Source organism: Nomascus leucogenys, chromosome 24 (assembly GCF_006542625.1).
Source record: "Nomascus leucogenys isolate Asia chromosome 24, Asia_NLE_v1, whole genome shotgun sequence".
Classification (NCBI taxonomy): Eukaryota; Metazoa; Chordata; class Mammalia; order Primates; family Hylobatidae; genus Nomascus; species Nomascus leucogenys.
In genome coordinates this window covers 20,914,773-20,931,033 of record NC_044404.1, presented here as the reverse complement: position 1 = coordinate 20,931,033, position 16,261 = coordinate 20,914,773, and the positions used below count along the sequence as shown (strand labels likewise).

Sequence of the window (16,261 nt, the reverse complement as noted above, 5' to 3'; positions counted from 1 at the left end):
TAACCTTGGGACAATTCTACTGGTATTTCCCTACATTTATTACCCAGTCCCTCTCCTGTCCCCCAACACCTGCAACTTTAAAAACAATCTTTCCAAACTAGCTTTGAAGAGCTGTACTTTTCCTTTGTATGTACGTTGCTTAAGTACGCTGATAGCAACATAATATGACAATTCAAAGGGAATCCCGTCTTCTAATCTCAGCGTTTTCATTCTGGGGAACTCTCCCTGCATGTGCGGATTAGGGAGCCCGGAAAGCCCGTTTCAACTTTTCAGTTCTGAGTCCCGAGTCACTACTCTGCCCGGTACCGTCTGGAGACAACGGGAGAGAGTGCGAGGCAGTGAATTCTCCGCTCTCTAGTTTTCCAATTCTACGGTCTTCCAAAAAAGGTTTGCTCTTGAGCTGCGCCTAAACTGAGAAGCGGGAAAGGCTAGCCCCGCTAAAGGCGGACGGGTGGCCGAAGCGGAAACCCAGTTAAGAGCAGAGACTGCCCTGGAGAGCACAGAAACCGAAGGTTAGCGGGGGAAAGCAGCGCCCCTCCGAGGAAACCGTCACCGCCCCGCCACGCCAGGGCAATGAGCGCCACCACGCAGCGCCGGGAACGCGCGCCGACGCCCCGCGCTCCGCTGGCGTCCGCCCGTCCCCGCGCGCCCCCTCGTACCCCACGCGCGGGGGGCGGGGCCGGCGGGGGCGCGCGCGGGGCCGCGGGCAGGGGGGCGGGGCGGCACAGCTCAGCGGCTGGGACTGGAGGACAGCGGTGGCGGAGGCGACTAGCGGCAGCGGGAGCGGCGCCGAGAGGCCGTGCGGGACGCGGGCGCCAGGACCGGCCGGACGCAGAGGTAACGCAGGACGGAACAGGCGGCCGGGGAGTGCGCGCGGGCTCGCTGGGCCCCGAAGGCGAGTGGCGGAGGCCGCTCGCCCGGGGCGCCGACGCCGCTCCCAGAGAGGAGGGGGCGGGGCGCCCGGGTTCCCGGAGGTGGCGCCTTTTGTCTGCTTTCAGCGGCCGCTCCGCCCCCATCCCTTTCTCTCCCCTGCGACCTAGCCCCCTGCCCTTTTGCTGGACTCCTCCTCAAGGGCCCTGCGGCGCGCGCGCTCCCGCCCTTGTTTTGTTTGGACTTGGGGGAGGAGGGGGAGCTCTTCCCTGGCCGTGCGACCCTGCGTCCCAGCGCGCCTGCGTCGGCGTCCTCCGCCCGCCCCGATTGGCTGAGGGCTGCGCATGCTCCGAGGCCCGCCGCGGTCCGGCGTCCGCCCGCGCCCTCCCCTCACCCCACTCCCTCAGCGGTTTTCGGAGCCGGTTCGAAAGATGCCGGCGGCGGTGACTGGCTGCGGCGGGCCCGCCCCCCGGGTTCTCCGCCCCCGCCGCCGCCATTACGGAGCTCCCAGTGGTGAGTGCGGAGCGCCGAGGCTCGCGTTCCGCCGCTGCTTCCGTCGCCGGGGCGGGCGCCGCGGTGTCCCTGCCGAGCGTGAGCCCCGAACTGTCACCGCGCCGAGCTCCAGCCTCATCCGTCGGTGTCCGCGGTCCGAGCTTTCCCCGCCTCGCTGGCGGCCCGCGCTCTCCCCTGCCGTGCGCGTTCGCCGCTGTGGCCTGTAGCTACCTCGCCTTGCTGCTTTGTCTCCGCTGCCCTTGCCGTCCTTCCCGCGGCCCTCTGCGGGCGGGGCTGTCGGCTGTCGCTTTGCTGCTCCGCGACGGCGGCCTTGAGTCTCGCTCCCCCGGTGGGAAACGTAGAACTGGTTACTCGCCACCTTAGGCAGTGGGGTTTGAATGAGAGCAGTGCCTCGGTAGGTCGTCAGAAAGTTACAGTCGCCCATCTGAGCGTTTTTAAGAGATGGAGGCAGGAGTGGTGAGGTGAGAGCCCCAGATCTGAGGGTTGGTACTGAATTGACAGCTGTGACCGGGGACAGCCACTTAACCTTTTTGAGAAAGAGTTGTCTCCCGTACGGAGACCGGACCGGGTGAACTGTGCTGCCGCATCCGCGTGCACGTTCTCTCTGTGTATTGTGCTTCCTGACTTTGCATTGCATTGAAAAGTGAGAATCCAATTCGAAATAACGTCTAAAAATCGCCTGAGGCTTTTTGAGCACGCTGTCTTGTCTTAGAGTGAAATTAGAGGTGACTAGTGTCATTTTTGAAAGGTGCTCTAATTTTGTTTAACCTGACATAGGCAAAAAACTTGTTAGCTTTTAAATTTTTCATTGCTCTTCTCAAAAGTTTAGTGTAATTTGTTTCAAAACAGAAGTAACAATGTAAAGTTTGCTGGGTTGGCTGGTTTGTTTTGACTTTGTTTTTAAGCTTACTTGCAAGATTGTAGGGCTGGAAGTTAGTGGAGAACGTATACTGAACTCTTCATATCCAGATGAAAGTTTTAACTCCTTACCCAGTTACATGGTGATTTTGTTGAGATGAGACACTGTAGTGTCCTTAGCATCTATGCCCAAGACAGACACCGAGTATATGCTTGCTTACATAACTTAAATTTGAAAATGAAAAACAAATGGTGCCAGCAGTCAAATTACAGGCATGCTTTTTGTGACATGACTCGTTAAATCTGAGTATAATGAATGACTTCAGATTGGGAACAATGTGAGGTGTTCAGCGCATCACTAATGACATGTATTACATATATTTTATGGTAAAATGTGAAATTATAGTGCTTTCCCTAAAATGCATATTATCAAGGATATCAGTAAACTGAAATACGTTGTTAAACTCCTCACTTTTCTACAGCTTTCTCTTAATGTAGAGGAAATAAATTAAAACTGAAATTTGGGGCTTTTTATTTCCACAATACTTTTTTTTATTGCCTGCATTCAAATAGTTTAAAGCCGTGCGTGGTGGCTCACACTTGTAATCCTAACACTTTGGGAGGCCAAAGAGGAGGATCGCTTGAATCCAGGAGTTAGAGACCAGCGTGGGCAACCCTGTCTCTACAGAAAATACAAAAACTATTGGGGGTGTGGTGGCGCATACCTGAAGTCCCAGCTACTCAGGTGGCTGAAGTGGGAGGAGATCGCTTGAGCCCAGGAGGTCGAGGCTACATTGATCCCTGGTAATGCCACTGCACTCCAGCCTGAGACCCTGTCTCAAAATAAACAACCGATTTAAGCATTTCCCTTGACAAAAAGCAAGTATTTGTTATTGTTCTAACATTAAGTTTAAACAAACTGATGTTCATAAGAGGACCATGTAAACCACAGGTAAATTCAGACTTTATTTTTGGCACATATAAAAACCAAGATGAAAAACATGAATAGGCCGGGCGCGGTGGCTCAAGCCTGTAATCCCAGCACTTTGGGAGGCCGAGGCGGGCGGATCACGAGGTCAGGAGATCGAGACCATCCTGGCTAACACGGTGAAACCCTGTCTCTACTGAAAATACAAAAAATTAGCCGGGTGTGTTGGCGGACGCCTGTAGTCCCAGCTACTCAGGAGGGTGAGGCAGGAGAATGGCGTGAACCAGGCAGGGAGGTTGCAGTGAGCCAAGATCACGCCACTGCACTCCAGCCTGGGCGACAGAGCGAGACTCGGTCTCAAAAAAAAAAAAAAGAAAAGGAAAACATAAATAAGTTTTATTTGTTCATCCTTTAGTTTAACAAATATTAATTGAGCATCTATTCTGTGCGTGGTATATTCTTAGGCATCAGGTATGCAGCAAATGAACCAGGTAGATAAGATCCCTGCCAGGAACAAGTGTGGCAGCCTGAAAATCTGATCATTCAGAGTGCAATAGTAAAAAGTTTAGTTAATAGTTACACTGGGTCAGATGCGGTGGCTTACACCTGTAATCCCAACACGTTGAGAGGCCGAGGCAGGCGGATCGCTTGAGCCCAGGAGTTTGTGACCAGCCTGGGTAACATGGCAAAACCCTGTTTATACAAAAAAAGCGAAAAATTAGCCAGGCATGGCCGTGCGTGCCTGTAGTCCCAGCCACTAGGGAGACTAAGGTGGGAGAGTCACTTGAGCCTTGGAGGTTGAGGCTGCAGTGAGCTGTGATACTACAACCTGAGCATCAGAGTGAGACCCTGTCTCAAAACAAACAAACAAAAAAACATACAGTGATGTTAAGGCAGTGTGAATTAACCTTGCATATACTTAGCTCTGTAATGAACAGGGAATTTATTAGCCAGTTAACCCAACTATTCTAAAGCAAGTACTACAGATTGAAGCTTTGAAGTTCTACAACTTTTACTAAGGCAGTGCAGAGCTGTGGCTAACGTCTTTATTTTTTTTGTTGTTGTTGTTGTTGTTGTTTGTTTTTTGAGATGGAGTCTCGCTCTTCACCCAGGCTGGAGTGCAGTGGCATGATCTCAGGTCACTGCAACCTCCGCCTCCCAGGTTCAAGTGATTCTCCTCCCTCAGCCTCCTGAGTAGCTGGGACTACAGGTGTACGCCACTACGCCTGGCTAACTTTTGTATTTTCTAGTAGAGATGGGGTTTTACCATGTTGGCCAGGCTGGTCTCGAACTCCTGACCTCAGGTGATCCCCACCTCAGCCTACCAAAGTGCTGGGATTACAGGCATGAGCCACTGTACCCAGCCCTAACGTCTCTTAATATTTATCCCAAATAACTGGGTTTTAAGTGTTCTTCACACATAATGAATGTAGTAATAAGTACTACCGGATGTCATTGTTCATTCAACTTTTATTATTATTATTATTATTGAGCCAAGGTCTTACTCTGTCACCCAGACTAGAGTGCCGTGGTACAATTGTAGCTCACTGTAGCCTGGAACTCCTGGACACTGGCAGTCCTCCCACCTCAGTCTTCCAAGTAGCTGGGACTATGGGCATGTGCCACAGTGACCAGCTGTGTGGGTTTTTTGTTTTTTTTTTTTTTTTTTTTGAAGGAGTCTTGCTCTCACCCAGGCTGGAGTGCAGTGGCACGATCTCGGCTCACTGCAACCTCCGCCTCCCGGGTTCAAGTGATTCTTCTGCCTCAGCCTCCCAAGTATCTCGGACTACAGGTGCGCACCACGACACCCGGCTAATTTTTGTATTTTTAGTAGAGACGGGGTTTCACCGTACTGGCCAGGCTGGTCTTGAACTCCTGACCATGTGATCCATCCGCCTCAGCCTCCCAAAGTGCTGAGATTACAGGCGTGAGCCACCGTGCCCGGCCTTTTTTTTCTTTCTTTCTTTTTTTGAGGCAGGCTCTGCTCTGTTAGCTAGGCTGGAATGCAGTGGCTCGATTTCAGGTTACTGCATCCGAAACCTTCTGGGCTCAAGCAGTCCTCCCAGTCTCAGCTTCCCAAGTAGCTGGGACTATAGGCGCATGCCACCATTCCCAGCTGATTTTTAATTTTTTTTTAGAGACAACGTCTGTATTGCCCAGGCTGGTCTTGAAATCCTGGGCACGAGTGAACCTCCTACTAGCCTCCCAAAGTGCTGGAATTACAGGTGTGAGCCACTACACCTGGCCTGTTTTTAAATTTTAATTTTTTTACTTTTGGTAAAGACCAAGTCTAATGTTGACTAGGCTAGTTTTGAATTTCTAGCTTCAAGGGATCCTCCCACCTCTGCTTCCCAAATTGCTGGGGTTGCAGGCATGAGCTACTACGCCAAATGGGAAAATATTTTTTTAAAGATGCCTATGAACAGAGATTCCTGAAGGTTGTTGACTTCATGGTAGCATTTTCAGCCTAGCTAGTGTTATTGTGGGTTAAGAAAGATAAATTCATTAGCAATATAACTTTACTAAGGATAACCTGATTGTGATATTGTTTTATTTCCATATCATGTTTGCACGTAAAAATACCAGCAGATTTGCATAAGGCTTTTTATTATTAAGAAAAATGGGCCGGGTGCGGTGGCTCATGCCTGCCATCCCAGCACTTTGGGAGGCTGAGGTGGGCAGATCATCTGAGATCAGGAGCTCGAGACCAGCCTGACCAACATGGTGAAACCCCATCTCTACTAATAATACAAAATTAGCTGGGCATGGTGGCGCATGCTTGTAATCCCAGCTACTCAGGAAGCTGAGGCAGGAGAATCGCTTGAACCAAGGAGGCGGAGGTTGCAGTGAGCTGAGATCATGCCACTGCACTCCAGCCTGGGCAACAGAGCGAGACTCCATCTCAAAAAAAGAAAAAAAAATTAATATTAATGGATATTCTAGTTCCCTAAGTATGAGTGTGTTACACTGCACTGAATTCTTTCAGCTGACTGAAAGATTTCCTTGCAGCTGACTGACAATTGACAAGTCTGGTATTGCTCTTGGTGTTCCCATAAAAACATTTTCCCTATAAATGTGAATGCATCCTCTGTGTTTCAATCTTCTGGATTTATCCTAGTTATTGTAGGTTGGGACTGTTACTTGCCAAGTTGAAAGCTCTTCAATTCTTAGACAAGGTTAGACCTTAATGTAGAAGTTGCATGACTATCATTCCCTACTCATAATAGGTCATTAGCACAGAGATCTAAATACTTACGTGGTCTTTTTTTTTATATTGAGGAATTTTTGTGTAAAATGTCATTGAGTCTCAGATAAGATTTTTGGGGAAGAGGGGGTGTTAGTGATCTGGTAAACTTGGGTGACTGCATGGGTTTTTATCTTTGAATATTTAATTATATTCTTCTGTACTAGTTTTCCTTACATTAAAGATATGACAGTCTTAGAAGCATACTTTTATTCTCCTAGGTGATGGTCTAAATTTGCTTCTGTGGGTCTGGAAGCTATTAGAATGTCATGTTATTCAGCAGTATTTTTCTCCTTGTGTTTTCCCTTAATAGAGGGGAAAAAAAGTACTTTTCTAATAGAGGTAGAGTTTAAGATTACAGTTAATTTTCCTGACCCTTTTGAGAACAGTAACAACAAAAGCCTTCTCTTGGTAAACTGATCTTTGACTAAACATTTGACTAACTGTTCCTTAGTCTCTTTATTCTATCCTTCTAAGTTCCCGATGGTAGCAGGAGGGGATGGGGTTAGGTTCCTTAGGAGCTTTCTTGCCCTTGTTGTCTTTGTTCATGTGGAAGGTGCAACAGCTGCTGTGGCTTATGCATTCGTCTTAGTTGCTGCTTTATGTAGTCTATATTTTGGTAGTTTTATCTTTCTGAGTAACCAAATCATCTGTCACTTAACTATAAATTTTATAGTTATATTTTTTCCCTTTGGATGTGTATTAAATTTAGACGTTTTAGTTTAGTTTTGTTTCTGTTAATCTTCACACCAGGTCTTTTCTGTGCTTTAGGTTGATTCTTCAACACACTGAAACCATTAGGAAAAATCCTTGTGGTTAACAGCAGAGGCTTCAGAGTGTAACCTGTACTCGGGCCTAGAAATTATTTAAAATGGCGACTGATACGTCTCAAGGTGAACTCGTCCATCCTAAGGCACTCCCACTTATAGTAGGAGCTCAGCTGATCCACGCGGACAAGTTAGGTGAGGTAGGGGCTGACACATTCTTGAAGCTCACTCTTGGATCAATCCCTGACTTCAGGCCCTGCTGGGTCCTTCTTGGTACATGTTCCTTCCCTTTGGGGAGTCTAGGTTGTGAATTTGAAACAAAGTCAGATTCTTTTCATCTTCCCTTTCCCCTCAAATTCCTGAGAAAACCTCCAACCTTCTAAATTTATAGCAATCAACTATAATTATGTGTTTCCATTTGAAATTCAAGCTAAAATAACATACTTTAAAAAAGTGTATCTTAAAAATCATATTTCACTTCAAAAAAACTTGTTAAAAGTAATTTGCATCAGATCCTGGAGTCGACTTGAAGAATTCTCCTACATCTTCTGACACCCAGTTAGGCCCTTTGAGAAAGAGAGAAAAGAGAATTTTTTAATGCATGTTTGATTATGGCCATCTCTTTTCTTAGAAGGTAGAAGATAGCACCATGCCGATTCGTCGAACTGTGAATTCTACCCGGGAAACTCCTCCCAAAAGCAAGCTTGCTGAAGGGGAGGAAGAAAAGCCAGGTAAAGTAAAACGGTGACACAGCTTAAAACATCAAAAGTTATACTGCAATTTGGAGTGTCCCATAAATTCCTTTGAACTTTTTCATGGCTATGTGTTTTGGGGAAACATTTAGAGAGAATCAGTAGCTATTGGTATGTCATTGCCGGACCATGAGGGCAAAGTAAGATTTCATTTTCTCTGTAAAGATTTTTGGAAGGTGAAAATGTTATGTTGGAATTAAAAGCAGAAAAATGGTTGAGGATGACAGGAATGGCCAAAGAGTAGCATTCCGGACATAAAGTGTCATGGGGATGAATGCAGTGTGGGAGAATGGAAAACGTGGGCCTTTAGGACAGACAGTGGAAGGTTCATCCAGAAATCATCTGGAGGCCTTAAGAGAAGCAAATGGTGATCTGTTGATCTGTAACAGGTATTGGTAGAGAAAAGATTGGCCAGTCAGTGGTGGGAGCATAACAAATGGAAAGAAACATAGACCCATCAACATGGAGTACTAATGCTCCTTTATGGCATCTATAACCACCTCTTCTCCTTTTCCCGTCTTTATTTTTCTTCTCATGATCTTTTTGTTTTTTTCCTTATCTTTTCCCTTTTTTCCTTTCTCTCTTTTCTCTCAGGTTTTTCAGGGATGAGCACACTGTGCTGCCTCTGTTGTGGCTGTTCGAATCAATTATTTGCTGACCAGCATGTATTAGGAATAGAGGGCCGGGCACAGTGGCTCATGCCTGTAATCCCAGCACTTTGGGAGGCTGAGGCGGGCAGATCACCTGAGGTCAGGAGTTCGAGACCAGCCTGGCCATCACAGTGAAACCCCATCTCTACTAAAATTACAAACATTATCTGGGCATGGTGGTGCATTCCTGTAATCAATCCCTGCAATCCCTGCTACTCAGGAGGCTGAGGCACAAGAATTGCTTGAGCCCAGGAGGCAGAGGTTGCAGTGAGCTGAGATCACGCCATTGTATTCCAGCCTGGGCAACAGAGGGAAACTGTCTCAAAAAAAAAAAAAGGAATAGAAAATACACGCATCCTTGTTGCCTGTATCCCTTGGTGCATCAGGGCAGACATCAATAACCAGTCAATATACCCTTTTGTGGCTGAGCCTGGATTTTTTCTCTAAATCGTTAGATGAATGCTATAAGCAATTTGGGCACCCTGGCCTAAGGCAGTTAAGAGACATGGGAATCCGAATATTTAAAAAAGTAAACGGGTGCTGGTAAGTTGAAGATAGGTTATCTTGTCCAGCACTGGGATAAGCCACTTGGTGGTCCATCTTAATCCATGTTTAACAGCCACCTGAGGCCACTAAATCACTAATAACATCAGTTTTCAGAATACATGCCAGAGGGTTCAGATGTAAAGTATTAGAAAAGTCAACCAAGAGTTTATGAAGAAACAGTGTCACTTCACAAGTTGTATGTTTGTTTAATCTTCTCTCTATCCCATTTTGTACATAGTATTTTGTACATAGAAATTAGACTTCACTCATTTTAAATTTTGTAAACTCTGCGTTTTACACAGAAACACAGTAGTTTCATGAGTTGGAAACAGTCTTATACATACTACATATTCAATATCTGTTGAGTGACTGAACTTTATTAAGCCATAACTCTTGAGCAGTTATTCTTGAGAAGAGAAAATAATGTAAAATTTATAAGTCTTATTACAGTAAAACCCCTGAATGATTCTTAGCTTTTCATCTTATTTAGAATAAGACAAAGTGTAAACAAACATGACTAACTAATAGTAAATTCTTGCCCATGCAGCCATTTAGTCAAATTGTTGGGTTGAGGGGCAGTAAAAGATATATCATGATGAAAAATACATTTTATTGTGGAAAACCTAAATGTAGTTATTATCTTTATCCCCAGACACCATTGTTATAGTGAAGTTCTATCCATAATACTTTGTGATCCTAAGCATATGGGAAACAATTCTAAAAGCAGAGAAGGCCAAAGGAGGATGGAAATCACTTGCTTAGTATAAGTGTTAGAATTGTACTTATGTGATTTGGTTTTAAGAGATAAGTGGCATTTTAAAATTCTCTTTATAGCCGGGCGTGGTGGCTCACGCCTGTAATCCCAGCACTTTGGGAGGCTGAGGCGGGTGGATCACAAGGTCAGGATATCGAGACCATCCTGGCTAACACGGTGAAACCCTGTCTCTACTAAAAATACAAAAAATCAACTGGGCGTGGTGGCACACGCCTGTAGTCCCAGCTACTAGGAAGGCTGAGGCAGGAGAATTGCTTGAACCTGGGGAGGCGGAGGTTGCAGTGAGCCGAGATTGCGCCACAGCACTCTAGCCTGAGAGATAGAGCGAGACTCTGTCTCAAAAAAAAAATAAAATAACAAAAAATAAATAAAATTCTCATTATGTGAAGGCCACAAAGAAGTCCTCGTCATTATTGCAATAATTAGTTCATATAATTTAAATGATCAAATTCTTCAAGCGTAAACTTTGGCTTGAAGTATATGCTTGCCACTGGAGTCCTTTTTCTTTCGTGGTTTTTTTTATTTTTATTTTTATTTTATTTTTGGAGTTCTCTGAAGTCCCTGCATAACCAGTGCCTGGGGTTCTGTGTTTTATAGTAGCTACTCAGAGACATGCTGTGAAGGAAAGGCACAAATAACAGCAGACCTCCATGTTCCCCTCTCATATTTCTACTCTTGCTTCAGTCATTCCTCTTGGAGAATACATGAGTTTTTTAATTACTTATCCTCTCAGATTTGCCTGTTGAATTATAAAATGGCTAGTTTCTTAATTATGAGTTTCATGAATATTGCAAAGTAGAATAATTAAATGATTGGGATGAAATGAGTTTTCCTTTCTATGTAATTTCCTGGTCTGTTTTTCTAGTAATAGATAAATAACCACCTGACCAGGCAACTTGAGTGACGTAAAGAATGTAAGAAAACTGCATTAGTGGTCATTCGTTTTCATTTTAGAATTCATTTGTTAATTGGAGACTTTGGCTGGTCCGTTTAATAAGATAAGCTTTTACCTTTTATTGACTCAGATTGGAATACATCTGCTTATGCAATTCTGCTCACCTGATTTTTTAGAACCAGACATAAGTTCAGAGGAATCTGTCTCCACTGTAGAAGAACAAGAGAATGAAACTCCACCTGCTACTTCGAGTGAGGCAGAGCAGCCAAAGGGGGAACCTGAGAATGAAGAGAAGGAAGAAAATAAGTCTTCTGAGGAAACCAAAAAGGAGTAAGGAGTTATGTCTTCTTGCTATTTATATTTGAAGAATGTGTAAAAGGACTTTAGATCAGATTGTTTTAAAGTGTTATAACATTGGTTTATGCTAGGTATTTGCTATTTGGATTTAATTTTTAGAATTACCATTTGAAATAGGTTTATTGTATAGTTGTATGACCTGTTAGAATATGCTGTAGTTAGCAGAACCCAATGGTTTGAATAATCGAAAAGTTTTTGTCATTGGCTTTGGAATGTGTTTTTGAACTTGTAATTTATTGTGGGAGTATCTGATATTTTAAGCATTGGCAAGACTTCAGTAAGAAATGAAACATAACTATAAAAATCTGACCTAGAAGACATTTCACTATTTTATTCCTACTTCTGTGCCAGGAGTGGGTTGTTTTTGTGTGCTTATGTTAGAAGGCATTAATCTGTATCAAGCCATCGGTAGTGTGACCTAAAAGTCTATATATGTTTGATGAAGTATTCAGTTGAAGAATTGACTTTGAGAATCTGAAAGTAAAATTTGCTATTGATGTGTATCTATATAAGGTGATGGCAGTTACTTTTTAATTTTTAATTTTTTTTTTTTTTGCAGGAGAGCTGGTAGTATTCATTCCACTCTTTTCATAATTGGTCAGAACAGTTAGAAATTGCTTTTAACTATAGTCATGCATTGCTTAACAATGGGTGTACATTCTGAGAGATGCATCTTTAGGCGATTTCATCATCGTGCCAACATCATAAAGTGTACTTACACAAACCTACATGGTACAGCCTACTACATAACTGGGCTTTATGGGATAGTCTGTTGCTCCTAGGCTACAAACCTGTACAGCATGTTACTGTACTAAATACTGTGGGCAGTTATAACACAATGGTAAGTATTTGTGTATTTAAACATAGAAAAGGGACAGTAAAAATATGATAGAAAAGATAAAAAATGGTATACCTGTGTAGGACACCTACCATGCATGGACCTTAAAGGATTGGAAATTGTTTGGGTAAGTGAATGCAAAGGCCTAGGACTACTGTGTGCAACTTTTAAAACTGAAAAGTTTTTATTTTTAAAAACTTTTAAAACTTTACCAAAAACAAAGACACAAGCCGGATGCTGTGGTGCACAGCTGTAGCCCTAGCTACTTAGGAAGTTGAGGTGGGGGGATTGCTTAAGTCCTGAAATTTGAGTCTAGATTGGGCAATGTTGTGAGACCTCATATCTATGAAAAAACAAAACTTAAGACACAAACATACACCTTAACCTAGGCCTGCACAGGGTCAGGGTCATCAATATCACTGTCTTCCACCTCCAGATCTTGTCCCACTGGAAGGCCTTCAGGGGCAGCAACACACATGGACCTGTCATTTCCTATGATAACAGTGCTGTCTTTTGGAATACCTTCTGAAGGACCTGCTTGAGGCTGTTTTGTAGTTAACTTTTTTTTTTTAGGTAGAAAACATATACTCTAATGATAAAAAGTATAGTAAACACATAAACTAGTAGCATAGCTGTTTATTATCAAGTATTATGTATAATTGTAATGTGCTTTTTTTTGAGACGGAGTCTCGCTCTGTCACCCAGGCTGGAGTGTGGAGTGCAGTGACACGATTTGGGCTCACTGCAACCTCCACCTCCAAGGTTCAAGCGATTCTCCTGCCTCAGCCTCCTGAGTAGCTGGGACTACAGGTGTGCACCACCACACCTAGCTAATTTTTGTATTTTTAGGAGAGACGGGGATTTCACCATGTTGGCCAGATGGTCTCAATCTTTTGACCTTGTGATCCGCCCACCTTGGCCTCCCAAAGTGCTGGGATTACAGGCATGAGCCACTGCACCCAGCCTATCCTCTGTTGTTAAATGTTCTAATGCATCTATTAGGTGCACAGAGTACTGTTATATACTCAGAATAAAATTTATATAATGCTTTAAATCTCACAAAATTGTTTTGATAAACATACTCTTAGAATTCTTGCAACACCTTGGGAAGTAGTTGGTTTTATATTACTGTTTTATAGCTGAGGAGAAAGACTCACATCATTTACTAAGATCATATAGCTAGCTAGTAAATGTTTGAGTGAAAATACAAACAAAGGTTTTCTGACTTAAGAGCTTGAGTTTTTTCCACTATACCATACTGCATCTGTTGTAGTTGTTAACTAATATGCATTTTGAAATTCCCATTTCTCTTATGTACTGAGCCCTTATACCAGTGCTAATTTATGTGACTCCTCTCTCCTGCACCTAAGAGAAAAATACCTTTTTAATTCATTTATAGTACCCAGTTTTTAAAGAATATTTATTTTGTAAAATTTTGCTTATGGTATGTATCATCTTAGCCTGTAAATAAATTATAGCATTAATTTTTATCCCTTCCTGGTCTTTTCCTCCTTCTGACTTTATACGTCTTTCTAGAGAGCTTATCTTCTATAATAACAATTCTTTGTTTTAAAGTGAGAAAGATCAGTCTAAAGAAAAGGAGAAGAAAGTGAAAAAAACAATTCCTTCCTGGGCTACCCTTTCTGCCAGCCAGCTAGCCAGGGCCCAGAAACAAACACCGATGGCTTCTTCCCCACGTCCCAAGATGGATGCAATCTTAACTGAGGCCATTAAGGCAAGTTTTTATTTCAAGCAATTCATCTTAGATTTATTATGTTCATTTTTTTCTTATTTGAAAATGGCATATTTCTGTTTAGACATCGTAAATCTTGCTCTGCTTCCTAAAGGAGTTTTAAAGAGAGGAAAGTCATTATGAGTTCATGTTTTTCTAATATAATCACATTTGGTGAACACTGTTGATTTTTAAAAAAAATTTATATTTACTATAGCAAATATTTTAACTTTAGAACTTTTAAATTCAGTTTATCGATTAAGTACAGTTTTTATTTGAAGGCTGAAAATGTTAATTCATTGAACAAACGTTTAAGGACTACCTTCCTCTGTTGGGCGCCCCTGCTAGTGGTGAATTAACTAAGGCTAGCAAAGTCCTTGCCCTTAGAAATCTAATTGTGACTCAGTAACTGAAAAATATTGAGAATTTTTGTTTAAAAAATATCTCTAGGTTCATTTCTAAAGCTAAGTGTCTGATCTTGGTAGTGGTTATCTTTCACACCTGAACCCTGTTAATAAACACTGCTTTATCACCTAGACATTCCAAAATGCTTACAAAAATTATCCTCCTTACATAGATTTACGTTTTCATTGACTTTCATTAGATGTAGTTTTCCTATTTTAATTTTTAAAGGTTATCTTCTAATTTGAATTGCCTTTATTGTATAAGTCTTTTCATTTAATTTTGCCTTGTTTAGTTCATATGATGAGATGATAAGAGGAGTTAGAACAGATGCATCTTTCAGGGACCCTGTTGTTAGGATCTGAGGCAGGACTGGGGAGACAGGGATACAGATGATTTTAACCAGAAAAAGGGGGTATGTGTATGAAAAGGAGCAGCCTGGTTGTCATTCTCAGAATGCGAGAAGATAGCACTAACACATAAACTGGAAAAAGGGTTTGCCTTCAGACTTCTCCCTTTACTCCTTCAAGACTTTTATGCTCTCACCTCATTAAGAAAACTTTATTGGTCTAGATCACCTCAGTGTCGTGAAATCTCTGTTCTTTGTATAGCCTTTCTTCAAGGATTTCACTTGATGACCACTCAGCCTGGGTTTGAAGGAGCAGCATCATAGTGAGGATGGAAAAAGGACTGAAACTTTAAAATAGTGAAATAAAAAATTAAAACAGTATCAATTTGGCTTAAATAATGGTTTGAATATAATCGTGCATATTTATGGAGATGATTGATTTTATATAGATAATGTGTATTCCATGCAATATGACAAATTATTATTTCAAACCATGGATGCCATTTTCTGTATTGAACAGGAATCATGATGTCTACTACCATCTCACTGTCAAGATTGGTGGAGCAAAAGATTATTTGTTTCAGCATTAGTGTTCTTTTCTGTTTGATTTTCTTTGCTTTGTGTTTTCTTGTAAGATCAGGAGTAAACCTTAGTAGGTCATTAATAGTTCAGAGACACAGACTTGAATTACATGACCCATATTAATACAACTCGTTTCGTGTTGTGCAATTTTTTCTGGACCATCTACCTGTGAGTTATTTTTCTTTGTTGTCAGAATGTATAAAAACATTCAACGAAGTTCTTATCCAATGAGAATGAATAAGTGCTACATTCATTTAATAGACACTGTGGCAGTAGAAAATTGATGGACTGGCCCATTAGATAAATGACAGATGCTACTTCTGTGTGCTTCAAAATTTAAAGCATTTGATTTCAAGTCAGTGACCAGTTGGAAAACAAAATTTTAAGCATTTGAAAAAAATTAAGTATTTGCTGCCTTTGTGACATAATGAGCTACTTAATTCTTCCAGGTGCATTAATGTCAAATGGAGTATAAGTAAAATAGGATGGAAATGGAAGAGGGCACATTAACTTCAAATAGAACACCTTCACTATTACCCAAAACTCTCCTTCAGCACTTTGCCATCTGTAAACCCATTTTTATGCCACTTGTTCAGATTATCTTTGATTTTTCTTTCTGCTGACATTCATACAGAGCCTTCAGGGAAATGTCCTGGCATGCTCATTCCTTAAGCTCGTGCCTTAAAATGGGACAGATCTGTGATCCTGTAAGTGATAGGTTTGTTCTGCTTTTCTCATTTTGATGCCAAAGATCCATCTTCTAAATACAGAATGGAATTAAAATGGAAAGAGCTTCTTCATTATACATAGAATGTTGTTCATGTTCAGTATGGTCTTTTAGGCTGTTTTGAACAATTTAAAATTGTAGTAGAAATATTTAGTAATTCTGTTATTTCTCTGCAGCCATTATGAACTGAAGTCTTCTGAAGTTCATTCTTCCCTACCATTTTTGTCATCTATTATCAAATTCACTTCCAAAATAATTTATTTTGAAAATGTATGTCAGGCTCTATCTAATAAAAAAGAACAACTAGTTTAATAAATCTTTTCTAGGCATGCTTCCAGAAGAGTGGTGCATCAGTGGTTGCTATTCGAAAATACATCATCCATAAGTATCCTTCGCTGGAGCTGGAGAGAAGGGGTTATCTCCTTAAACAAGCACTGAAAAGAGAATTAAATAGAGGAGTCATCAAACAGGTATTA

The 16,261-nt window shown here is 42.2% G+C and overlaps 1 protein-coding gene across 7 annotated transcripts in view; it reads left to right on the top strand.

Annotated features, from left to right (window-relative positions):
• Positions 1–702: 702 nt before the first annotated feature.
• Positions 703–16,261, top strand: part of HP1BP3 (heterochromatin protein 1 binding protein 3) — a 47,880-nt gene continuing 32,321 nt past the window's right edge. For 3 of the 7 annotated variants that reach the window (XR_004028443.1, XR_004028444.1, XM_030805551.1), the window contains exons 1-6: positions 1,216–1,383; positions 7,185–7,380; positions 7,812–7,911; positions 10,975–11,128; positions 13,569–13,728; positions 16,112–16,255. Coding sequence is in view for 5 of the 7 variants with exons in the window: in XM_030805551.1 (XP_030661411.1) it covers positions 7,285–7,380; positions 7,812–7,911; positions 10,975–11,128; positions 13,569–13,728; positions 16,112–16,255 (654 nt within the window). In the remaining 2 variants the exon portion in view is untranslated. Of the gene's footprint in view, positions 838–1,215; positions 1,517–7,184; positions 7,381–7,811; positions 7,912–10,974; positions 11,129–13,568; positions 13,729–16,111; positions 16,256–16,261 lie in introns of those variants that run through there. The other 4 variants (XM_030805552.1, XM_030805553.1, XM_030805555.1 and 1 more) reach the window with 4 other exon arrangements.